Genomic DNA, 26,466 nt, shown 5'->3' with positions numbered 1-26,466 from the left:
ATATATACTATAAATACCATATCATAAAAGTATATGAGTACATTTGCACAATATGTAATTATATATTGTATTGTGATAAAATAATGGAATTTGGCAGACGCCCAGGGGTCCCATCTGATTTAGTATTGTTTAAGAGACTGACTGAGTACCTACTTGGGATGATTAGATATAGGCCACACCTGGCCTGCCTTGAGTGCTGTATACTACTGACATCACTAGGGGGACCACTCTTGGCCAAGCAACTTGAAGGACCTCCTTTTTTGGGGGAGGGAGAGAAAAGGTAGAAAAGAGGACGCTCACTCTCTCTCTTTCCTGTTGGTGAGCTTCTGAGAACATATGAGAGGGGAGCTGCACAGCTGAAACTACAGACCCCAGGTGGTGAGTTAATAGAAACAAGGCCAGCTCTTCGAATTAGCTGAGCTGGAAGTAAGTTTGGGGATTGAGTCAGTCTTTGCTAGAGCCAGGGAGCTTATCCATTTTTCTCTTCCCCAATTCCTTTGTCCCTGGCTTTATTAATTTCACCTTTGTTGTATATTTTATTCCCATTAATAAAACCTGATTTGTCTTTGTGAAAAAAAAGGCTGTTAATCTCCTTTCTTATTAGCCTGGGAGAAATAACTAAAAAAGGCCGTTTGGAAGAGAGGATACTTTGGATCTAGAGGTCCCTCATTATTTTCTGAACCCCAATATTATGGCGAGCCACCCAATTAACTCTCCCCATATAAAATTTGGCCCCTACAGCATATAATATACAATAATGTTATACATTATATAATAATTATAACAGTATAATATATGATAGAAATACCATATCATATCATGTTTTATATATATATAATTTTTTTTTTTAGTGAGGCAATTGGGGTCAAGTGACTTGCCCAGGGTCGCACAGCTAGTAAGTATCAAGTGTCTGAGGCCAGATTTGAACTCAGGTCCTGAATCCAGGGCCAGTGCTCTATCCACTGTGCCATCTAGCTGCCCCGTCATGTTATATTATATAATACAAATATATTCTACATAGTACACCAACTATGAATGTCTTCCTCTCCCCCATCTGCCATTTCTTGAAACGTCTGTGGTCTTTAGCTCTTCTCACCTGTTTGCTCCAGGCTGAGAATGACATGGCTCACCTCCTTGTTAAGGTAAATTTTTAGAGTCCACGCTTTCCTGACTCTTTAAGGCTCCTCACTATCTCACTGATTACTTATTTAATGAGGTCCAGTCCATTATTCAATCTAATCTTCTCTTTTTGCCTACAAATATAATCAAATAGCCCCTTATCCTTAAAAACCAACAACAATCCTTCTCCTGGGGATCCTTCCCCAGAATCAGAATCTTACTCCGATGCCTCATCATGGTGTGGCAGTGACCTTGGGCTCTCAAAGGTAATACTGAGTCCAAGTTCCGGTGGGTTTTAGCAAACTGGAAAGGATTTAAGTACAGTCCCAGGAACGGACTGTGTTTCATGTCTAAGACCAGACTAGGCCATCCACCGATAATGAACCTCTTCCTTGGAGAGACTCATTACCAGTAGGTGGCCAGCGGTGATGAATTTCTTGGCCATAGAAATCCTTGAAACAAAGAAACATAAGAAAAGGCAACAGCGACTGCCAAGATGATCAACCCCACCTCAAAATGCTCCAGTGCATCCCCTGAGGAATGTCTAGGTTTAGTCGATTTTGTCTCCACAGTGGACTTGTCAAGACAACCTTAGTCAAGAGACTGGGCCTCAGTTTCCTAGCTAGAAAATAAAGAGACTGGACTAAATAACTAGAAAGTCCTGCTGCCTTTCCCCTCCAACTATTTAAGAAAAGCTTTTTGACCAAATAGTCTGAGCTGCCCCGAAGATAGAGCCCCAGAGGGAATGAGAAGTTTTTTTTACCTCCATGCCTTCATCTCCCTCCCTCACTCTCACTGCAGGAACATAACTGCTATTCTCCACCTTTCAGTTTCTGCAGTGAGAGACCACATTTTTAGGTGCTTTATGTTTAAATGAGAAAAGATATCGTTTCAATGTTGACTCTAATTATTGGCCACTTTGAAAAAGAAAGCATCAGATATGTGGAAAACATCTGATCCAAAAACCACCCTTTGGATGATGCAAAAAATTCTAGATAAGCAAGCTGTGTGGACACACACAGTTTCTTATGTAACCTCCTTTCTAGGTTCTATTTTCTATATGAAAATGCTCTTGGGGTTGGGGGTTTTTATGTTTCTTAAATTGAAATTTTTTTTTTAAAGAAAGAGAAAACAAAATAAATGACCATCTGCCATCTGCCTCACCTTTACACATCTGTCCAGCTCAATGCTGTCTCAGACTGTTCTCAGAAGACAGTTTTCTGTCTAACTCAATTTTCCTGGTAATAGAGTGAATAGATACTTAATAAGCACTCCTAATTCAGCATGGCCAAGACAGAATTCATTATCTCTCTCCTTCCAGAACCTTCCTTCTTCCAAACTTTCCTGTTCCTACAAAAGACACCAGCACCCTTGGAGTTGTCCAGACGTGTTGCCTCAGTCATCCCTGATGCCTGACTCCCCTTCCCCTCCCTCTCTAGGGGCAGCAGGGCATCACCTGTAGAGTGTTGGACTTGGAGACAGGAAGTCCTGGGTTCAAATACTGCCTCAGACACTATGTAGCTATGCAAACCTAACAAGTCACTTTAGATCTCTGGGCCTCAGTTTCTTCATCAGTAAAATGGGAGAAGGGAGGATATTGAACAAAATATCCCCAAGGTCCTTTTTTAGCTCAAAAAATCTATGATCTTGGGGGCAGCTAGATGGCGCAGTGGATAGAGCACCGGCCCTGGATTCAGGAGGACCTGAGTTCAAATCCGGCCTCAGACACTTAACACTTACTAGCTGTGTGACCCTGGGCAAGTCACTTAACCCCAACTGCCTCACCAAAAAAAAAAAAAAATCTATGATCTTATCCATCAGTTAGCTCATTTTGTTGTCGATTCTACTTCCAGGACAATTCTTACACATGTTCCTTCCTCCCCACTCACACAAACTCTCATCACCTCTCCCCTGGACTCTCAGTGGTCTCCCTACCTCCCTCCTAATACCAACTGGATCCCTGCCCTCCATCACAAAGCTTCCTAAAGCAGAGAGCTAAGCAAAACACTCCCTGCATTCAAAAAGTTCTAGTGACGGCACCTAGGAGAAAAGTATTCATTCTGCTCTTCATTATATGAGCCCTCGTGGTCTGGCTCCAACCTACCTTCCCAGGCCTATTACTTATTACTCCATTTTATACACTCTATAGTTGGATGGCTGGATGGTACAATGGATAGAGCACCAGGGCTAGATTCAGGGAGACTCCTTTTCCTGGGTTCAAATCCAGCCTCAGACACTTACTAGCTGAGCAACCCTGGGCAAGACACTTAACTCCTTTTACCTCAGTTATTTAATGTATAAAATGAGCTGAGGAAGGAAATGGCAAACCACTCCAGTGTGTCTGCCAAGAAAACCCCAAATGAGGTCACAGAGAGGCAGACATGACTGAAAAAAAACGACTGAACAACAAGAATGAATATCTGAATTAAACAGCCCTAATCTTCTCTCTGTCTTACAAGACTTTACACCGGCCATCTCTATGTCTTTGCTGAGGCTGCTGCCCATTTTGAATGTGTTCTTGCCCGACTGTTGTCTCTTCCTTCAAAGTTGAGCTGAAATGTCACTTCCCCTATGAGGTCTATCCTGATTCTCTCAGGTCACATATTCCTCCGTGATATTTGAGGTGGCCAGGTAATGAGAGGGATGTGGAAATATCTTGGATAGAAAAGCACTATACAAAGTGGTGGATGAGTATGAGGTAAGTACCAATATAGTGTATGAAATGGAAATAAGGAGGGATGGAGAGAAAGGGAAGAAGGAAGGGAGGGAAGGAAAGAAAGGGAGGGAAGAAGGAAGGGGAGGGAGAGAAAGGGAAAGGGGAAGGGAGGGAAGGAAAGAAGAAAGGGAGGGAAGAAGGGAGGAAAGGAGGAAGGAAGGGAGGGAGGGAGGAAGGAAGAAAGGAAGTGGGGAGGGAGGGAAGAAAGGAAGGAGTGAGGAAGAAGAGAGAGAGAAGAAAGGGAAGAAGGGAAGGAGAGGAGAAAGAGAGGAATGGCAGAAGGGGGAGGGAGGGAAGGAGGATAGGAGGGATAGATCAGGAGGCAGTGAGCAGCTACACATCTGTGGTTTCTGGTCCTTCCCTAGTGTTGTGCTAAGGGGGATATCTAGGTATCTGGGTAGACCCAGGGTCACATTTTATGCTTCTCTACAGCCCACAAACCAGATGCACCAGAATTAAAGAATTAAGCAATGACAAGACTGAATTGTACTTCCTATCTCAGCAAGTTACTGTCTTAAGGGAAGGGCACTGGATATCATTTACACATTTCCCATCATGCAATTATTAAGTGCCAACTTTGTGTTAGGCACTATGTTAGTGAACAAATAATTAACCAAAAAGACACCTGGGGTAACACAGTAGCTTTCCTCAAGTCTATCCTTGTGGCCTTTCCTTTTCTGCTCTACAGTGTAACCATGAGTATGCCAGGACTTCAGAAGAGGCTTGTGTCCAATGCCCCTCAATGTGGGAAGAAGAAAGTTTGACTCGACCTCAATGAGACCAAAGAAATAGCCAATGCCAACTTTTGTCAGAAGATCCCAATGTGATTAAAGATAGGCTAATCATCTGGAAGCCTAGTACTGTCTACTTTAATACCCCATGCTAGAAAAACACTCTGGGCTGACTGAAATGGTAGGCAAGTCAGTACTGGAAGGGTAAAAGGGACAGGCAATGTTCACATGCTTTAGGGGGCCTGAATGAGGAGAACAAGGACTTTGTGCCATCTGCTCTCACAACAGTACAGCTAGGTGATGCAGTGGACAGAGCACTGGGTTTAAAATCAGGAAGACTCTCGGTCTGATTGCAAATCAGACCTCAGACACTTACTAGCTATGGGTTAAGTCACTTAACCCTGTTTGCCTCAGTTTCCTGAGATGGGAAAGGAAATGGTAAACCACTCCAATATCTTTGCCAAGAAAACCCCAAATAGGGTCACAGAGAGTAGGACATGACTCAAAAAAATGACAACAACAACTAGGAAGATATCAGGCAAACAAAAAGTTTGAACATCATATATACCACAGCCTGTGCTTGAAGATGAAAGAAAATGTATTCAAGAATAAGTGGGTCCAGGGACAGCTAGGTGGCACAGTGGATAGAGCACTGGCCCTGGAGTCAGGAGTACCTGAGTTCAAATCCAGCTTCAGACACTTAACACTTACTAGCTGTGTGACCCTGGGCAAGTCACTTAACCCCAATTGCCTCACTAAAAAAAAAAAAGAAGAATAAATGGGTCCATATGAAGCACATTCATAAACTCAAGGCCAACCCACAAGGCCAGCAAGAAGCTCCTAGTTGACAATGAACTCACGAAGGTGTGAAGAGGAGCCTCTATAGGCTTGCCCAAGGAAGATGAGATGAAGAAATGATTTCTCCCCTTCTCTACAAAGTACCTATCTGTAAAGTCCATTTTATAAAACTGATCTAACTACTAGCAAAAATCATAAACATTCATCACATCAGTAAACATTTATTAAGTACCCACTGTGTGCTAGGCACTGTGCTAAGTGTTGGCGATACAAAAAGAGGCAAGAGGCAGGGTATGTCATACATTTGTAGCTATATCATAGATTAGATATACTAGATCACCTATATTATACCTAATAGGGAAGGAAAACAGAAAGAAGAGATGAGAATGGTCCTGCTTGGCCCCCAAAGGACAGAATCAGGAACAGAATGTGCACGTTGTAATGAAACCCACTTAGACCTGACACCAGGAAAAACTTCCTCACAACTGGGCTATCCAGAGGTAGGAAATGGGCTCGAGATGGTGGGTTTCCTCTCCTCATTTCAGGTCTCCAAAAGCAAATGCCAGATAATTGCTTGTTGGTAATGATATAGAAGAGAATCCTACTCAAGTAGACAAAAGAGACTCAATAGCCCCTGAGGTCCTCACCAGCTCTGGATTTAAGATTCAATAACTTGGAGCAGCTAGGTGGAGCAGTGGAAAGAGCACTGGCCCTGGAGTTAGGTGGACCTGAGTTCAAATCCAGCCTCAGACCCTTGACACTTACTAGCTGTGTGATCCTAGGCAAGTCACTTAATCCCAATTGCCTCACCAAAAAAAAAAATATTCAATGACTCTAGGAAATTTCTTCTGTGTAGGCCCAGGCCCCAGCTCTGACTCTGTATAACGGGATGGATCTTTGCCTGCCAAGGTTTTGGAATCTAGAATGGCTAAAACACCCTAGATCTAATAAAACATGGGCTATTATATTATCACAAAGCTCTGAAATGAGAAGGGAACTTAGCAGTAATGAGTCCAGCCCACTCAATTTACAGATAAATAAACCAAGGCCCAGGAAAGTGAAGTCATTAGCCAAGGTTATTGATCTCCCTTATAAGCTAAAAGGGAGCTCCACTTTTAATTTTACTGATAAAGATCATTTAATTGTTTGGGAGACTCTTGTTTAAAAGTATCAAAAATTAACAATTAACCAAAGGAGAAACTCTAGAAGCCTTTCCAGTAAGATCACAGGCAAAGCCACCATGGCCATTGTCACCATGATTATTTAATATATTTCTAGAAATGCTAGCTATAATGATAAGACAAGAAAAATATATTTGCCTATTGTTATAGGCAAAAAGGAAACAAAATCATCCTTGTTTGGAGATGAAATGATGGTTTGCCTAGAGAACACTAGAGAGTGTTAAAAATTAAAGAAGACAACTAATAACTTTAGTAAAGTCACAGAATGTATAAAGTATGCAGGTATCGCCACCTACAGAGATGCACCCAGGGCTTAAATGAGAACAACTACAAAACACTTTTTTCAGAAATAAGTCTCAAGTGCTGATGTTTTATAAAAATTAATTAACAGATACTGTGCTATATCGAATCAACTCACCAAGGACTATTTTATAGATCTAGACAAAATAATAACAAAATTCATCATTAGAAACAAAAGGTCAAGAATCTCAAGGAATATAAGGGGGGAAATTAGGAATTAAGGGGGGGGACTAGTACTACTGTCTCAAACTATTTTATAAATGCGGACATTAAAACAAGACTGAGATCAATGGGGAAATATTAAATATACAAGACTTGGAAGCAATTGACCATGAAGTGTGTTCCACAAACCCAGGGGCACTATTAGGATAAAGATTCCCTTTTTAATAAAATTAGCTGGTAAAATTGGAAAGCAGTCTGGCAAAACTTAGGCTAAGATAAATACCTCAAACCATATACCACAATAGATATGTCATATATCCTCATATACCAGACATCCAAAATGGATATATCAACTAAATACAAAAGAGCTTGTCGTTTAAAAAAAAAAAAGAGGACAAAGAGGTAATTTTTATCATTAGATGATAATTCTTCTGCAAATTAGAGACAGAGATGATCATAAAGGATAAAATGTATGATAAAAAAATCTCTATAAGCAAAACAAATGCAGTTCAAATCAGAAGGGACACATTTGATATGGAAAAATCTTCATGGAAATTTTCCTGATAAAGGTTTAATATCCAAGATATGTAAGAATCAATAAAATATAGAACAAGAACCATTCCCTAATTTATGTTGTCAAAGGATATGAACAGGAAGTTCTCAAATAAAGCAATGTAAGCAATCGGCAACCAGATGATAAAATGATCCAAACCTCGGATAAGATAACTGCAGATCAAAACAACTTACACCCACCAGACTGTCAAAGATAACAGAAGATGAAAGTGACAATTGTAGGAGGAGTTGTGGGAACAGAATCACACAAACATGCCGTGTTGCTGGAGATGTGAATTTGTCCAAGCAATCTGGAAAGCAATATGTAACCATACCCTAAAAGTCACTAAACCATACATATCCTCCTGACCCAGTGAGAACTATTAGCCATGTATCTCTAAGGAGTGAAGCTAGGTAACATAGTAGATAGAATGCTGGGCCTGGAGTCAGGAAGATCCGAGTTCAAGTTTACCCTCAGACCCTTATTAGCTGTGTGACCCTGGGCAAGTCACTTCACCCTGTTTGCCTCAGTCTCCTCATCTCTCAAATGAGCTGAAGAAGGAAATGGCAACCCCCTCCAGCATCTCTGCCAAGAAAACCCCAAATGGAGTCACAGTCATACGTGACTGAATACCAACAAATCATAAAGGCTTATCATCGTGGAGATTATTTTACATAGAGATGACCTGACCAAAAATGACAGAACATGTTTATTTTTGTTAAATATTTCTCAGTTTCATTTTAATTCGGTTAGGACTCCCAGCAGCAGCAGCCTCCGTTATAGACCATCTAGAGCAGGAGCCCTTAACCTGGGGTTCATAGGTAGATTCTACCCTCTATGAGGAAAAAAAAAAGACCTCTTCATTTTCACTGACCTCTATGTGAAATTAAGCATTTACTTCAATTACTTAAAACCAAGAATCTGAGAAAAGGTTCATTGGCTTCCCTGGCTACTGCCTGGGGGCCCACGCCACAACAAAGGTTAAGAACCTCTGACCTAGGCCAACCCCTTGTTTTTTGGTTTGTTTTTTTGCAGGGCAATGAGGGTTAAGTAACTTGCCCAGGGTGACACAGCTAGTAAGTGTCAAGTGTCTGAGGTTGGATTTGAACTCAGGTCCTCTTGAATCCAGGGCTGGTGCTTTATCCACTGTACCACCTAGCTGCCCCTAACCCCTTGGTTTTATAGATAAGAAAAGTGACTTCTTATAGCCATCACCAGCATCCTCTCTCATACTGCGGGGAAGACAATCAGCTAAATCACAAATTCTTAGCAGGTGCGCAATGTTTTCTGCTTCTTCAATATCCCCTCTGCCCCTTTTCCAGAGTCTCTAAGTGTATCTTGCTAAAACTGTCAACTGCACATTGGCACCAAAAAATGAATAGGTAGCAATTTCAAGGCTCATTTCAGTGCATGGGACAATGGCAAGAGACGTAAACTGTTTTTGGAGATTCTATTTTTTTTTTCTCCCAAGAGAACAGAAACAAGATCATAGGTGCTTATTTGGGTTTGTTGGTCTCAGATAAGCTTTGGATGCCTTTATTTTTCCTTGAGAGATCACAGATGTAGATTGGCCCTCTGAGGCTGTCTAGAACCCTAGCTTCTTAAACTGTGGGTCTTGCCCCCTGAGTGTGAGGGTGGTGAAAAATCTGGCACCACTGAAAGGTTATGTATACCTATTTTATATACCTGGGGTCACATAAAAATTCCTCAGAGAGAAAAGGGGTTGTGAGTGGATAAAATTTAAGAAACCCTAATCTAGATTATCCTCTCCATTTTACAGAAGAGGAAACTGAGGCCCAGAACAGATTGCACGGGAACTGACTGGAAAACTGAGGATTGATCTCAATGAGATATCCACTTGAGATGTGGCTAAAGATTGAGGGTAGGGACAAAAGCTACATAGGGAGTAGGAAGTGGAGTTAAGGTTGGAAGACAGGCTTCTCAATTCCAAATCCAGCAACTTTATTTATTTATTTATTTATTTGAGGCAATTGGGGTTAAGTGACTTGCCCAGGGTCACACATAGCTAGTATTTTTTTCTGTGTATTTATTTATATGTTTGTTTATGTATTTATTTAGTAAATCCAGCATACAATCACAGATTTTGATCTAGAAAGGGATGTTTTTATGTCTTCTAGCCCAACACCTTTATTTTACAGGTGAGGAAACTAAGGCGCGGGGGGGGGGGGGCAGTGCATGGTATGTGACTTGTCCACAGGTAGTAAGTGGCAGAGCTAGGATTTGGTTTTTTCTTTTTTTTGTGGGGCAATGAGGGTTAAGTGACTTGCCCAGGGTCACACAGCTAGTAAGTGTCAAGTGTCTGAAGCTGGATTTTAACTCAGGTCCTCCTGAATCCAGGGCTGGTGCTTTATCCACTGCAGCGCCACCTAGCTGCCTCCAGAGCTCGGATCTGAACTGATATGATCTAACTCCATATCAAACATTCTTTTCCAATGTACCAAGAGATCATATCCAGGTGCCCTCTACCAGCTGCTTCGCCTTCAGTCAGCTGGATGGTGCAATAGATAGAACTCTTGGTTTGGAGTCAGGAAGACTTGGGTTCAAATCCTGCCTCAGACATTTACTAGCTAAGTGACCCTAGGGCAAGTCACTTAACTTCTCTCAGACTCGGTTTCTTCATCTGTAAAATTATCCAATTACACTATGCTATCTCCCTCTCCCAGTTTAAGTCTCATTAAATCCTCTGGCCCCCCTCCTCCATGGGGCAGATAAGGATTTACTCCCTTGTTGTTCAGATGAAAAACTGAGGCTCAGTGGAGGTGGGCCTGCTAAAGGTCACACAGCCAGGACGTTCAAGTTCACAAGCTGAATTTGAACCAAGTGGTTTTTTAAAAAATTCTCCTCCCTGCCAACTCCCATTGCCACAGCATTCTGAGGTTTTTGGTGTTTCCTCCTCACAGCCCAGCCCTGGATGATAAGCAGTCTAAGTGCTGTTGCACCCATTTTTTTTTTTTTTTAGTGAGGCAATTGGGGTTAAGTGACTTGCCCAGGGTCACAGCTAGTAAGTGTCAAGTATCTGAGGCTGGATTTGAACTCAGGTCCTCCTGACTCCAGGGCCGGTGCTTTATCCACTGTGCCACCTAGCTGCCCCGTTGCACCCATTTTGCTGAGGAGAAACTTGACCTGGAAGACCCTCAAAGGACATCTAGTCCAAACCTCTCACTTTACAATTGGGGAAACTGAGGCCCAGAAGTGGAAGTTATTGGTCCAAAGTCCCACCCAGGATGATGGATCTAGAGAGGGAAGAGACCTCAGAGGCCAGCTGTTCCAATGTCTTCCTTGGTTGGTTGGTTATTGTCCTTCCTCCTTGAAGAGGACCACAATGACATCTCTATGTTACAGGCAAGGTGGAGAGTGTCTAACTGTGGCTGATCAGACCAATATGAGTTTGAAAGGCTCTACCCCAGGTCAGGCACAAATAGTCCACATTAATGTCTTCCTACAGAACCGTACAAGGTCACGTGGGTAATAACTACAAGATGAGGAATTTGAACCCAGGTCCTCTGGATTCCAGAGCCAGTACTTACCCCTCCCCCCCCCCCCCCAGTTCTAATTCTGGCAGAGCTGTGCAGTTTACAAGCCATCTGCCTTGGGCAGCAACCCTTCAAGGCAGCTCCGGCTAGCAGAGGCTCTGATAAGTAGACCAGTGACAGCGCAGCTCATCTGCTTCTCCCCCTTCCCCAGACGGCCTCTCTACATGTCTTTCTTCAGGTGTTAATATGTGGACACATCAGGAAATATTAGAATAGGAAGCACGCCTGTCCCCAGCCCCAGGCCCCAGATGCTTTGCAGGTGGGTTATGTTGTAGCTAACTCTCAGACTAAGAGTTTGGCTGTAACTTTCCAAGCTTCAAATTCAAACAAGACTCATAACTCCACAGTAGAGAGAGCACAACACCCTCTTTTCAGCCATAAAGAAGAAAATGAGATAACTTTGTACTGAAGCAGCTTCATAGCGTTAATCCCCAAATTCTAGGTGGTGGGCAGAAAGGTTCTGAATAAGGAGAACCATTAAAAACTGATTTCATTTGATTTCTCATTTTCTACTCCCTGCTATCAAGAAGGGAATGAATTGCCTAAAATTGTTTAAAAAGAAAAATTGTATATTGAAATGTCTGCATTTGTTAATAATGATCATTTTTAATAAGAAACAAATCTAAAAAAGAAGAGAGAGAGAGAGAGAGAATGGTTTCACTTCTTTGATATGAAGTTGCAAATAGGAGGCTCTGAAGTTAGAGGTGGTTTCGGTTTTATCCTCAGTCATAATGAAAATAATTTGCAAACGATGTTATAAGAGAAGGGGGAGGGGGGAACCTGGAGGATTGTTAATTAACTTCACTGTTTCTACACAATAGCAAGGGGTATTAAAAAGCAGACTGCTGAAGTGCAAACACCAGGAAGGGATGTAATGGGAGCATCACAGAATGACTTAATCGGGACAGTGGGTTGTTTAATTACTGGGGAAAAAAATGAATCTTTCAAAAGGATAAAAATCAAGGCAACTGAAGGGTCTGGGGGTGGGAGATGGGGCCAAGGGGAGAACCCCAGGTGGATGGAGAGGTGACAGACTTGTGGTTACTATTCCAGGGGGCTCCAGCTGGACTTTGAATCATAATGGAAATTAAACCTGCAACGGCATGAGTCTCCCAGTAACCCTGGGAGAGGCAGCCTGGAGTATTGGATAGAGAACCCAGCCTCAGCCAGAAAGCTGTTGTTGTTGAGTCACGTCTCACTCTTCATGGCCTTCTTGGCAAAGACACAGGAGTGGTTTGCCACTTCCTTCTCCAGCTCATTTTACATGTGAGGAAACTGAGGCAACCAGGGTGAAGTGACTTGCCCAGGGTCACACAGCTGGGAAGTGTCTGAGGCCAGATCTGAACTCAAGTCTTCCTCACTCTAGGCCTGGCACTCGATCCACTGTGCCACCTTGCTAGAATCCTACGTTCAGAGCTGCAAGAGATTCTAGAGGCCATCTGATGTCACCCTCTCATTTTACGAGGAAGCTGTGACCCAGAGAGAAAGAGTGATTTGCTCAAAGTTCCAAGGTTAATAAGTGGCAGGGCCAGGCTTCCAATCTGGGTTGATTCCAAACCTTGCACTCTGGCTACCACACTTAATTCTTCTGCCTTCTCCAAGGGGGGGAAAAGGCAGAAACCTTAAAGAAATCATTTATGGGTCACTGCAGGCTTTGCATCAGGCCCCATAAGTAATTTTCAAGACTTTCTAACTATGTTAAGGTCTTTCTCATAATGAGGAAAATAAGGTCAGCGTGTTTGCTGAAAGATTGCTCCCCGTGGTACGGGAGTGCTCTACCAGCTACAACAGACGAAGATGCCGACTCACTTCCCTGCTTCAAGTGCTAAAAAGAAATTGATCTCTTAACTTTGATTACAACTAGAACTTGACTCGCTAATTAAATGAACTAGCTGTGGGTTATTGGATTTTTCTCATCTTGGTTGTGAGCTGCAACAAATTTCTTTTCCCCCAGGTAGCAGACTTCAACAGAACTGGGCTCCTCTGCCCTGGCAGAGGTGTCAGGAAGGTGCCATCTGCCCTTTCTACAGAACTCAAAGTCAAGCATGGGTTCTTCAGTCATACCTGACTCTCCATGATCCCTCCCTCCCCCTTTTTAAAAAATTAAATTTTTTTTTTATTTTTAGAGAGGCAATGATGGTTAAGTGACTTGCCCAGGGTCACACAGCTAGTGTCAAGTGTCTGAGGCCACATTTGAACTCAGGTCCTCCTGAATCCAGGGTCGGGGCTTTATCCACTGCACCACCTAGCTGCCCCCTCTGTGATTGATCCCTTTGGGGATTTTCTTGGCAAAGGCATTGGACTGGTTTGCCATTTCCTTCTCTGGCTTATTTTACAGAAGAGGAAACTGAGGCAAAGAAGGTGAAGTGAGTTGCCCAGGGTCACATTGCTTAGTAACCATCTGAGGCTGGATTTGAACTCGGGAAGATAAGTCTGACTTCAGGCCTGGTACTCTATCCACTGAGCTACCAAGCTGTCCACAAGGGACCATAGATGGCATCTCTTCTAAGCCTCTCATTTTATAGAAACCTGAGGGCCAGAAGTGAAGTGACTTGCCCAGGGTCACACAGCTAGTAAGTGTCTGAGACAGCATTTGAACTCAGGTCCTCCTGACCTATCCTAATGCTCTATACACTGCACTAATTTGCCTGGGAGAAGAGATGAGGAAACCCTCCCTCCGTTTAGCGAGGTGGGGGACTACAGGGGTAGAATATTACATGTCCTCTCTGCTGCAGTCATTGAATCACTTGAGCTTGGGTAACTTCTCTCTGCTTCAGTTTCCTCACCTGTAAAACGGGGATAACAACACCTGCCTCCCAGGGTTGTTGTGAGGGTCAAATCAGACATCACCTATAAGGTGCTGTGCAAAACCTTCAAGTGTCCCAAAAGTCTCAGTGCAGCTTCAAGCCATCCAAGGTTAAAATTGCACTAAGACTTTGGGGACAAACTGTATAAATGCTAGCTGTTATTATCAGGATGATGATGGTGGTGGTGGTGATGATGATGATTTGGTGAGGCAATTGGGGTCAAGTGTCTGAGGCCAGGTTTGAACTCAGGTCCTCCTGACTCCAGGGCCGGTGCTCCATCCACTGCACCACCTAGCCGCCCCCTATCAGGATTATTTTAACTACGACTCCTTCTTGGGTGTGCTGTGTATGTGGCACAGTGGGAAGAGTCAGGAAGGCCCGGGTTCCTCTTCTGCCTCAAAACATTTATTTGCTGTATGACCCTGATTAAGTCAAATGTAAACTGCTCGGGGTTGAGGGAGGTGGGGCCAGTTTCCTCATCTGTATCCTCCGAGGCTCCCTCTGGCTTTACAGTTAGATTTGACTGCTTAGCCAGAGGAGAGACTGGTTCTGTCTTTCTCTCTCTCTGTATCCCTGTCTCTCTGTCTCCATCTCTGCCTCAGTCTCTCCCCTCGTTCTTCTCTTCCTCCTCTCTCTCTGTCTCTCCAATCTTTCTGTCTCTCTTTTTCCTCTGTCTGTTTCTCTGTCTGTCCTCACCCTGTCTCTATCCTTTGTCTTGCTGTTTTTCTGCCTCTCCCTTCCTTAGCCCTTCTCCCTCTTCTCTTCTCTCTTTCTCTCTTTCCCCCCTTCCCTCCCTCTCCCCCTTCTTTCTGTGTCTCTGTTTCTCTGCCTCTCTCTTCCTCCTCCCGCTTTCTCTTTCCTCTGTCTGTGTGTGTGTCTCTGTCCGTCTGTCTGTTTCCAGTTATGACCCAGGACCTGAACATGTTTGTCAGCACAGTGACCCGGGGATAAGCTGGGGCAGGATGCCTGAAGCTGTAGCCAACAGCTCCTCTGGAGCCACCTAATCTTAGAGGTGTGAAGCCTCCTTGTTACTGTCACATGGGCTGTTCCCTCCCCTCACCCCCCTGGCAAGGCTGCCATTTCAGGTTGCTAATATGACTTCCTCTGGCTTTCTGTTGATTCTCCCCCCCCCCCCTTGAGATCATTTCTTTCTTGGACACGCCTACACGTGACATCAGCCTCTATGGGCCCCTGACAATTGCAGAGACAATCCCAGGAGGCTTTGAAAATCAGAGTCTTGGGAGGACAGATTCAGAGCAGCTGGAGGGGGGGGGTAGGCAGGGTCCTCAAGGACCAGCACATCTAAACTCCTCCTTTTAGATGGGAGGAAACTGAGGCTGTGGGAGCCTAAGCCAACTCTGAGGCCCGTTCAGGACAGATGAAGGAGAGGAGGAGGGAGGGAAAGGGAACAGGACAGACACAGAATGCAGAATTTACAACAGAGGAAATGCAATCCTGGATGGTTTCTCTTGACCTTCTACGAAGATTACAGTCATGGAAAACCTGAGCAAGTCATCTGACTTTTCTTCTAGTAACTACCACGAGAGCCCGGTCCATGACCAATAAAATGCACTCGAAAAAGAAAGTAATTTTAAAAGCTGGGCCCATATAATAAATGAGAGGCCTGTTTTCTTTCCAGCTCGCAAATTTCCATTTTTCTCTACAGCCAAATTCCTTTTTGAAGGGAAGGATTCTTGTGGATTTCTGAAATGGTCACTATCCATTAGCCTCCCTCCTCTCTAGGGCCTAGAAGGAAATAAGAGTCTTCAGGAATCTCTTCAACATCAAATAACTCCCGAGCTGAGTGTGAACAAATCAAAAACACATGACCTTAATTGGCCATGAAATAAACAATATTTTAAAATGAAAGGGGAAAAAAAAAATCTGCTCCGATGTAAAACATTGAAAACAAAAGCCAAGCTGGCTTCAGACCTCAGAAATACCCTTCCTAACCAACAAGCAACCCCTGTCTCCCCTTCCCTTCCCCCTACCTCGATTCTTCTCCTTTTCACAGCCTCCTTCTTCTGTTTTTGATGAGAACAAAATATTGCCGGATTCCCCCAACCTCTTTTACTTTCAAATCATTTCTCTTAGGGGAATTTTTAGGGCCTTGGAACCAAGTCGGTTCAGAGTCAAGTAAATACATGTAAAGTTTCTTCCTTAGTCTTTCATCTGAATGTTGAACAGCATTCACCAAGAGTGGGTAGCAAGAGGAGAGAGTATGGGGAGCACATCCGGAGGTGCTCTTCAGGGAAGCCTCACGGGGGAAGGGGGAGAAGGCTGGCCTTTAACACTTCCGTGCTGGGTGAGCTTGGGGGGGTAAATCACCAAAAGTCTGGGGACCTGAGCAGTGTGTTTAAAGGAAGGATAAATAACAGCCCTTCTGGATAGCTCTAAGGGTTGTTTGTGGCTCCAGAGAGAGAATACACTAGATCATTGATGTCCAGCTGGAAGGAGCCCCTCACTGTGTAGGAACACAGTGCCCAGCCTCCAAGGTTATCTTCCACCAGCTCTGAAGTGCCTTGTACCTACCTACGGATATGCCTGTGGTCCACCCCCCCCCACACACACACACATTGGAATGTAGGTTTCTCCAGGGCAGGGTCTGTTTTCACCTTCCTATGGGTCTCCGGTGCCTGGCAACATACCCGACTGATGGATTCTGCGGAAGAGAGGGCAGCCTCGTTTTTCTACGCCCCAAAGGGCAGAACTAAAAATAATGGGTGGAAACTGCAGCCAGGAAGATGTGAGCTCCGCAGAAAGAGAACATTCCTAAGAAGTCGGTGTTATTCAAAAGGGGAATGGCTTATACCACCAGGGAGCAGGTTTTGTACCTTACTGGAGGCCAGACGACCAGCTCAGATTCCCGTTAGATTGCATGACCTCTAAGGCTCCCTCCAGCTCAGAGTGTCCATGTGGACTAGACTCTGAGCAGGAAAGGCCTGCGTTCAAATCCTGCTTCAGCCATGAGCTGTGTGACCCAGGAAAAGCCAAACGCTCTCTCTGTGCCTCAGCACAGGCACCCACAAACTAAAGAGAATCAGATCCAAAGGCCTCTAAGGCCCCCTCCAGCTTCTTAATCTATGTCCCAGGATTCTCTTACAGCTGTTACAGGAATCAGGCCCTACCACAAAAAGTCATTCAATTATGCAGGATTTATAGATTCCATCTGGGTTTATGTTAGAATGAAGTCAGCCCCGGGAGGGAGGCTGCAGACCAGGGCCACTTTAGGGGAAGATAATACCCTGCACTCACTCTGCCACATGCGTCAGCAGAGCATCCTCCTTCCAGGAAGGGCCAGTCCCACGTGGTAAGAGTGACTGATCACCCATAACAGCAGATCCGGGGAATTTCATCCATAACAGACAGAAAGCATAACCAAAACACAGTCCGAGCCAACGTGGTGCCTTCTCCAATTAACGGGTGCATTCGTCCAAAACAACGCTGCCACGCTTGCCGTCCCAGGCAAAGCCACAGGAGGATCAGCAACACAAATGAGCAATACCAAAACCTCACTGTCATTTTTCTGTTCTTCCCTTTCCTCCCTACCCACCCCCCCCAAAGCTCGAGAAGTTGGGAAGAGGCCCAGAGCCATTGTATGGATGTACATCTTGCAGCTGGAGGCCCCACCCCCACCCCACAAGAGACAATCATCTCTTCCTCGAACCTGTCTTCATGGAAAAGGGGAGAGAATTCTTAGATGAACTTGGAGTAAGTATGGCGCTTGGCCCTCTCCAAGGTTCTGATGATCCCCCAATATAACCAACCACTTGCTCGGTGGGAAGGGCCACAGGGAGGGGGGCGTCCTCCTCCTCTTCCTCCTTCTCCTCCTCTTCCTCCACATGAAATCCCCCAAAACAGCGAGCCTAGCCGACGCTGCTCATTATTTACGGCATTACTCCCAAAATAGTGATGAAATCACGGCATATTAAGTGCACGACACCAAACATTTGTAACTAATCCAAGGAAATAAAGTACGAGTGTCGTGTGGTACAGGAAACTCAAGCTGAATTAATCTCGTGTTATCTTTCTAAAATAAGCCCCCATTCCGAGTCAGCTGTGGTGCATCTTCACACATTGTCTCCCCGAGAAGAACAGTTTGAGAAATCCTGATTGCAATTACAAGGATTGAATAGGGAACACTTTGCGGCTCCTCTGACAAGGCCGGGAGCCAGAAGCCATCCTGATATTAAAATCTTTGGAAATTGATGATTGCCCCAGGCGGCATTAAGACGCGCTCCCTCCCCCCTGCATCCAAGTAATTAAAATCTATTATTTGAACAGGGCGTTAATATTTTATCAACTATTGTTTTTAATTAACGAAACGGATGAGTCCTCTCACAGCAGGAATTATATATCCCTTCATTTTGACACGGCTTCCCCCTCCCCCCTTCCCTGTTGGATTCCCCCCCCCCCCCCTTTAGCGGTAAACACTTAAACATTTGGAAGGAAAGAGTAATAGAGTAAACGTACCACAGTGCTGAATTCGGGCACTTGCCACAGGAGCCAATCCTCATTAAGGGTGTAGAGGGCTTTTGAAGTTATGACGTCCACCGGACCTTTGTTTATTTTCTGGTTTAGGGTGGTCACGAGCAGATAGAAGGGCTCTCCAACAGTCTCCTTGGGAAGGAACAGCACAAAAGACAACCCAGTTAGTTTTCGGTGGGATCCGGTGCACAGAAAAGGGGCAAGGTTTTCGTTAACTGCAGCCTGAGGGGGGAAATGAAGCAGTGATGCTAATTACCAGTGACATATATGAGCATCCCTACCGCTAAGAGGGAAGACATTTGGTTTAAACGAGTCCGGGGACCTAAATTGTGAGGTTGTGAGATCCTAGATCTAGACTTGGAAGTGACCCTCATGGATCAACCAGTTGGAGACTCTCATTTTACAGATTGGGAAACAGGTCACACAGGTTGTGTCAGAGGAAGGATCTGAACCCAGATCTGCTGGTGCTAATTCTGAGCTTTTCTCCAACTACCTACCCACTGGCATAACAACATGTACACATATTTACTCTGTGTACGTGTGTATACATACATCATTGTATACTTATATTCCATGTACATATATTTGTATTGTGCATACATATGCATGCATGGGTACAAACGTAAATGAGAGGGAGGTGTATACAATCAAGAAACATGACTGGTTGGTCCACTGGGGAGAGCAAGGAATAACTGAGAGGCAGCCGGAATGTTCCCAAAATGTCTAAAGCAAGCAAGGAAGGCACCCACCGTAATAGGCAGGTGCCCCTTTTCCTCTCCATCCCAGGGCAAATTTTTGGGAGGACATGGACAAGAGAATAGGCAGGCATGGATGAGTTTCCATGAGTTTCACTGGACACCCCCCTCCCAATGATAAGATCACAGATTCCCCTGAGTATTCTAAGTATAAACTAGAGCTAGGTGGATGAAGTTTCATAGCCTATTGGACAGCAAGCTATCTTTGGACTTACAGCAAGATCTGGATTCAAATCTGTCCTCAGACACTTACTAGCTGTGTGACCCTGGGCAACTCACTTAACCTCTGTTTTCTTTAATCCACTGGAAAAGGAAATGGCAAACCTCTTCAATATCTTTGCAAAGAAAACCCCACATAAAGGGTCATGAAGAGGTGGACACGACTAAACCATCCTGGGCAAATCATGGAATTCCTCAGTGCCCCTAGGAAACTCTCCAAGTCTTTCTGTCACAGAGGAGTTGGAGATCTGCATTGATAAAAGGAGCTTACTCAATGGGAGTTCCTTGTACTAAGAAAATCACAACTCTAGCTATTTAAAAAATCTTAAAAGGGAGAGCTAAGAGCCACATTTTGGAGATTAGGTATCTAGTAATAACTCACATTTATAGAGTTTTATAGTTTGGAAGGTGTTTCCCATAAAACAACCCTGTAAGATGTATTATTATTCCTATTTTGTAGATGAGGAAAAGTGAGGTTCAGAGAATTACCCTGGGTCACATAGCTAACAAACGGGAGGGCCAGGACTTGGTCCCAAGTACTCAGGCCTCTTCCCATGACACCATACTCACCCCCTTGTTATGACATCTAGATGCACCTCTGCATCTAAAGTTCATCAGATGGTGAATGTCCAACAGAAACAAATGGGCCCATGGTGCTTGTGTCTAGGTTTTAATTCTTAGCGAAATTCACAGAGAACCAAAGAATCTCAGAGCTGGCATGAACATAGGAGGCCAATGAGAATCCTTTCCACATCATAGGATTCTAGATTAGAGCTGGAAGGGACTTAAGAGGCCTCTCATTTTACAGATTTGGAAACTGAGGCCCAGAAAGGTGATGTGATTTGATGAAAAACACACAACAAATAAGTATCAGAGCCAGGAATCAAACAACGCTCCCCCAAATCTGAATGGAATGTTTTTTCAACTGTACCACCCAATTAATGGCCACTGGTCTTTTCTTGAAAACTTTATGTAAGAGGAACACCTTCCCTCTTGTGGCGTCCCATTCTGCTGTGGGATAGTGCTAATTGTTAGGAGAGCATTCCTTATATTAACTCTAAATCAGCCTCTGTGTACTTCCGTTATTGCTCCTAATCCTCCCCTCTTGGGCCAAGAAGAATTCTCCCACATGTCAGACCCCTTCAAATACTTGAAGACAACTATCATATACTGTCCTTCCCAAATCTTCTCTCTTTCTTTTTTTTTTGTGTGAGGCAATTGGGGCTAAGTGACTTGCCCAGGGTCACACAGCTAGTAAGTATTAAGTGTCCGAGGCTGGATTTGAACTCAGGTCCTTCTGAATTCAGGGCCGGTGCTCTATCCACTGTGCCACCTAGCTGCCCCATCTTCTCTCTTTTAGCTTAAAAACTCCAATTTCTTTCAACCAATGACATCAACAGGAGGCTACATCAGCATTCAAAGAGTGGTCCTCTTTTAGACATTCTTCAATTTAATCAATGTCCTTCTGAAAAATGTTACCTATGGCTAAATAAAATACTGTAGATATAACCTGATTCAGGAAGAACACAAAGGGACCACGACTTCCTTCCTGTGCTCTGGACAACACAGCTCCTAAACACAGCCTCTGATCACATTAGCTTCCTTGGATGCTAGATTTACATAGTTGATTGTGGTCTACTCACACCCTCGGATCTTCTTCAAATAAACTGCTAACTATCTACAAATGGTATGCTTATATAACTGTCCTTATTAGGGGTTCTTCTTCCAACAAAATCTCATTCTGATGCCTTATCATGATGTAAAAGTGATCCAAAGCCAGGGGACAACAAACCCCTGATAAATTGGAAAGGCTTCAAAAAAATGGGCTGGTGGTAGTCTGCCATTTAGGACTAACCTAGCTAATTTTGGGAAATGATCATTTCCATTCCAAATCATGGAGCCTTGAAGGCTTAAGGACCTCAAGATAGTAATGGTTATTTAAAACAACAACAACAACAACCCAAACACTGAATAACATAACATTTAACCTCGAGAATAAGAATAGACCAAAACTAATTTGCCAGGCTCAATAAAAACCATTTCCTTTTTGCATGATTAAAGGAAGCAGTCCTCAATGAAATAAACCATTTTTTAAAAATTAAAAAATTAAAAAAAAAATCCATTGGGGCAGCTAGGTGGCACAGTGGATAAAGCACCGGTCCTGGATTCAGGAGTACCTGAGTTCAAATCTGGCCTTAGACACTTGAAACTTACTAGCTGTGTGACCCTGGGCAAGTCACTTAACCCCCAACAGCCCCGCAAAAAATCCCCCCAAAAACCCATTGTTAACCTCATCTCCTGCTACTTCCCAGCAGAGTGGTTGTGTCTTCCAAGATGGCTCCCTGGAGAATTCCTGTCTCTATTCCTACCTCTATACCTCTGTCTTTTCAGTCAAGGGGAATCCAGTTGTATAGCCAGAAAGTCAAAGACTGGCATCTCTTTCTGTTTCTTTTTAAGGTGTTCCAGTTTCTGTTTGAGAATTTCTTGGGGAACAAGAGAGGGTGAATGACTTGTCTTAGACATCACTTTGATGATTTATTATTATTGAGAATTACTAAGATTCCCAAAAGTTTATTTTAGTGTGCCCAGTAGAGGTTAAGCTCTTTGAGGGCAGGGAATGTTTGGGTTTTATCTTTGTATCTTTTTTGGGGGGGAAGGGGCGGGGGGGGGGGAAGAAGTGAAAAGAATAAGCATTTAGATAGCACCTACTATGTGTCAGGCATGTATTAAATTACTTTTACAAATGTTATCTTGGGGCAGCTAAGTGGCGCAGTGGATAAAGCACTTGCCCTGGATTCAGCAGGATCTGAGTTCAAATCTGACCTCAGACACTTGACACTTACTAGCTGTGTGACCCTGGGCAAGTCACTTAACCCTCATTGCCCCGACCCCCCCCAAATGTTCTCTTGATCCTCACAAAAACCCTAAAATGGAGATACTGTGAGAACCAGGGCACCACCCCCTGCTGAGAAAGGCATTGTGAGATGACCTTTTCTAAGGTCATCCTGGCATCTGGAAGCTGCCTGGCATCCTGGAAGTTGCCTTTATTCAAAGACCACCTTTAAGTCATGTCAATCAATGGACTTGAATGCTACCAGCCAATTAGCTTGGAGCTTTGTGTGGGGACCGCCCCTCTTCAAGTCCCACAGGAAGCTTCCACTCGAAGGGACTGAGAAGCTGGCTCTTGGGTGGCTGGAACAAGCTCATGGTGGCAGAAGAAGCAGGCCAGGGTAGACAGGTTTCCTATCTTTCTGAACTTTACATGTCCTCTCTGAGATAGCTAGGTGAAGGTGGCTTTCCCTCTTTCTCTTTGCTAACCCCTAATATACTTTAATACATGCTTAAATTCAGTAACAGATTAGGCTTTTATCAGTAAATTGTAGCTAGTTCTACCCCCACCCCCAAACTGAGGCGGGGGGCAGGTAAGGACACACATTAGATTTTACTCATAACAGTACTATTATTATCCCCATTTTATAGCCGAGGAAACAGGTAAACAGAGGTTAAGTGACTTGCTCAAGTCACTTTGTACTGGGAACAGTGTTTTTAATAAATGTTCTTTGAATTTAAGTTTCTAGGGCAATGGGTCTCAACCTTTTTGGTTCCATGACTCCTTTATACCCATAAATTACTGAGGACCACCCACCCCTTGCAAAAATCTTTTGTTTATGTGGGTTATATCTATCGATGTTTTTACCATATTAGAAATTAAAATCTCTTGATATTATGAAAATAACTTTATCCTTAAAGATTCCCTGAAACAGAATTGGGGACCCCTGGGCTGGGGTGGGGGTTAGGGGTCTTTGAACTACACTTTGAGAACAGTGGTGCTAGGACAGCTAAGACTGTAAATTGAAAAGGAGGGGGCTCATCTCTATTGGGAGAGAGCCTTTTTCTCAGTGGGAGTTGCTTATGTCAATGAAACCACACATCTAAGCCAAATAAATGAAATTGAATTAAAGATGGATGGGGGGTGGGCTGAAACATATTACCAAATTTGAGCATATACCCCAAGTGGTGTAAGAGATATTATTGATCAGAAAAGGAGAAGGCCAGTCACGTAGTGAGGGTGAGAGATAACAGCTGGATGTTAGATAACCCAAGATTTGCACTGGGACCCATGAAATATTAAGCAATCTCCAATAAGAACTCAAGTACATCAGGCAAATAAAGGGGGATTAATGGAAGGACAAGGATGGGCATTATATAGGGGAAAAGTTTTGAATGGAGAAATGTCCTCATTGAAGAGATGATGATTATAGAGGACTGTGACGATGAAGATGTCAGGAATCCAACAAGGTTTTTAAGTAACAGATAAATGGGGGGGGGGGGTAGGGGAATGTTGATTTAATTAGCCTTTCTACCCAGGTATTGCTTGGGGGCAAGATGGATTGGTAGGAAAACATCATATGTCTTCTTTCAAGACAGCATTAAACATTAAAGTAAGCACAGCTGTGGATGCCACCCTCTATTTAGACCCACATCTCACTCTTGTACTTAAATACTATTGTTGAAAATTAGTGGCATAGCAATACATCCTGTTCAAGGTTCAATTAAGTTCTAGGACTGGCTATAAATACACAGCTTTTTCTTCTTGAAATGGGTATAGAACAAGATTAAAGGAGAATAATAACTTTTCTGTAACACAAATAATCACTTTCAATTTCTTTATTTTATTTTATTTGCCCTTTTTTTTTCTAACCAAAGAGAAAATGTAGGGAAAGTGTGCTTGAATTAAGTGGACAGTTGGAAGTGACGAATGGCTTGAGAAATCCAATTTCATTCTATCTATATGTCCAACAACTCAACTCAAACTAGGCAAATGAGGGTCCTTAGGGGACCTGCTTTAATGACGAGTTAGATATGATTTGTAATTAGCCTATCGATTGTTTTTACGTAAATGGCTCTATCTCCAATGCCTCCAGCTATTTTTAAGTTCACTCTCTTTAATATTTTAGACATCCCCCCTCCCATGCTCCACTTTTTAGGATGCCTAGCAAACTGAAGGGACTTAATTAATTTTAATTGATGGAGGCAAGGTACATCTAAAATGTCTTAATGTCTTTCTTCATAAAGAAATTATGTCTGGGGAATTGAATAATATTCACAAAGATATTCGTTCTACGGGCAAGCGGCTTTTTTCCCCCGTAGGCCTCTCTCTGCTCAGGATGAGGGCAGCCAAGGCAGAAAAGCTGTTGTTTTGACACTATGGAGTTCTCAGGGTCTGTTCTGCAAGAGGGTTCAATGTCTGCTAAAAATAAGCCCCGATCGTCTTACCTGTGACACTGCAGAAAGATGAGGCACTTACCCGGAGGAAGCCGGAGAGGCAAACAGACATCCAATTTGTGAGGAGCTTTTCCACCACAGACTCGGTCCGCCGGAGCATCAGCTTGGGCTGCATGTTACTCGATTGCTCCATGAGGTCTCGGGTAAGAACCTCGAGGATACTGGTCAGGTAGACAAGCTTGGTCTGGAGGGCGATGGTCAGGAACGAAGCAAATAAACACCTGGATGAGAAAGAGAGGACAAGGAGTCAGCCAACGGGAGCGGACCGGGAGGCAGCTAGGACCCTGGCTCTGGATTCTCAGAGAAGCTTTGGGGGAGAACTCTTGACTTCTGTGTGTGGCCTGGACTGAGCCAGGGGAGATGACTGGAAACCAGTTCTTGTCTTCTTTGCCCTCCCGACACCGACTTTATGTAATTCTGAGGTTCCTTCAGAGCATAAATCAGGAACCACCTCCCCCTACTTGAGGTCCTTCCTGATTCCCACTCCCCACAATGACTTTGTATTAATTCTGAATATAATCAGTACAATAGAGGAAACCCTGGTGTAGCCGATAGAGTCCATTTTGAAGTCAGAGGAAAACCGGTTTGAGTCTGACCTTTGACATACAATGACTGTGTGAACTCTGGGTAAATCGGTTAATTTCTTGGACAAATCTCTAAGACCAAGTTAAAGAAAGGTGCTGACCAGACATGGTAGAGGGAGTTTCCTGGATGAATGAACTCACAGGTCCTATTCCTATACTAAGATCTTTGTATTCCCAAAGTATACAGTAGGTGCTCAATAAATTGAATTGCTCGATAAACTGAGTTGATTAAAGCAGTGAATTATTTTCTACTCTGAGGACTTATCATGCTGGGTAGGTGACTCTGAGTTCTACATGTGTTGTTCAGTCGTTTTCCAGTTGTGTCCAACTCCATTTGGTGTGACTCCATTTGGGGTTTTCTTGGCAAAGACACTGGAGTGGTTTGCCATTTCCTTCTCTGGATCATTTTACAGATGAGGAAACTGAAACAAACAGGGCTAAGTGACTAGCCCAAGGTCACACAGCTAATAAATGTCTGAGGCCAGAGTCTCCGATTCCAGGCCTGGCACTCTGTGCACTATGGTGCCACCTAGCTGCCCCCACATTCTGTCAGTTGGTCACAAGTTTCGATAGTTTATACAAAGTTTATACTATAAAGACACCAAGTATTGGTCTGGCCCTGGACCAAATAAAGGCTTATCTGTGATACTGGATGCAGTAATACACTTTTTCGGCCAGGGTAAAGGGGATAGGATACTGGACTCAGAGTCAGGAAGACCTGAGTTTGAATCCCGTCTCAGACACTAGCTGTGTGACCCTGGGCAAGTTGAACTTTCTCAGCCTCAGTTTCCTTATCTGTAAAGGGGGGGGGCTGAGAAAAATGCCTATTGCCCAGGCTTGCTGTGAGGATCAAATGAGAATATAGTTAAATGTTGTACAAACTTTAAAATGCTCTATAAATGTAAGCTCCTGTTATTATTTACTAAGTTTTAGAGGGATGGCAATATACCTCAGCGGAAGGAACACTTAAACTGATAAAGGAGTTCAAATCTGCCCTCAGCTACTTCCTAACTGGGTGACCCTGGGCAAGTCACTTGACATACCTGCCTCAGTTTTCTCAACTGTAATATGGGGGTAATAACAGCACCAACCTTGCAGGGTCCTTGGGAGGATCTAATGAAACTATATTTGTAAAGTGCTTAACACAGTGCCTGGTATACAGTAGGCAAAATACAAATGCTTGTTACATCCCTTCTTCCCTCCCCCATTCAAT

At 43.7% G+C, this 26,466-nt stretch overlaps 1 protein-coding gene across 2 annotated transcripts in view; it reads right to left on the bottom strand.

Annotated features, from left to right (window-relative positions):
• Positions 1 to 26,466, bottom strand: part of PLXNC1 (plexin C1) — a 234,047-nt gene that overhangs the window by 50,268 nt on the left and 157,313 nt on the right. For both annotated transcript variants that reach the window (XM_043968236.1, XM_043968235.1), the window contains exons 20-21: positions 24,692 to 24,890; positions 18,395 to 18,541 (exon numbers count right to left, since the gene is read on the bottom strand). In XM_043968236.1, the coding sequence (XP_043824171.1) occupies positions 18,395 to 18,541; positions 24,692 to 24,890 (346 nt within the window). The remainder of the gene's footprint in view (positions 1 to 18,394; positions 18,542 to 24,691; positions 24,891 to 26,466) is intronic.

The sequence above is a fragment of the Dromiciops gliroides genome, chromosome 5, assembly GCF_019393635.1.
Source record: "Dromiciops gliroides isolate mDroGli1 chromosome 5, mDroGli1.pri, whole genome shotgun sequence".
Lineage (NCBI taxonomy): Eukaryota > Metazoa > Chordata > Mammalia > Microbiotheria > Microbiotheriidae > Dromiciops > Dromiciops gliroides.
This window is presented reverse-complemented; position numbering and strand designations above follow the sequence as displayed.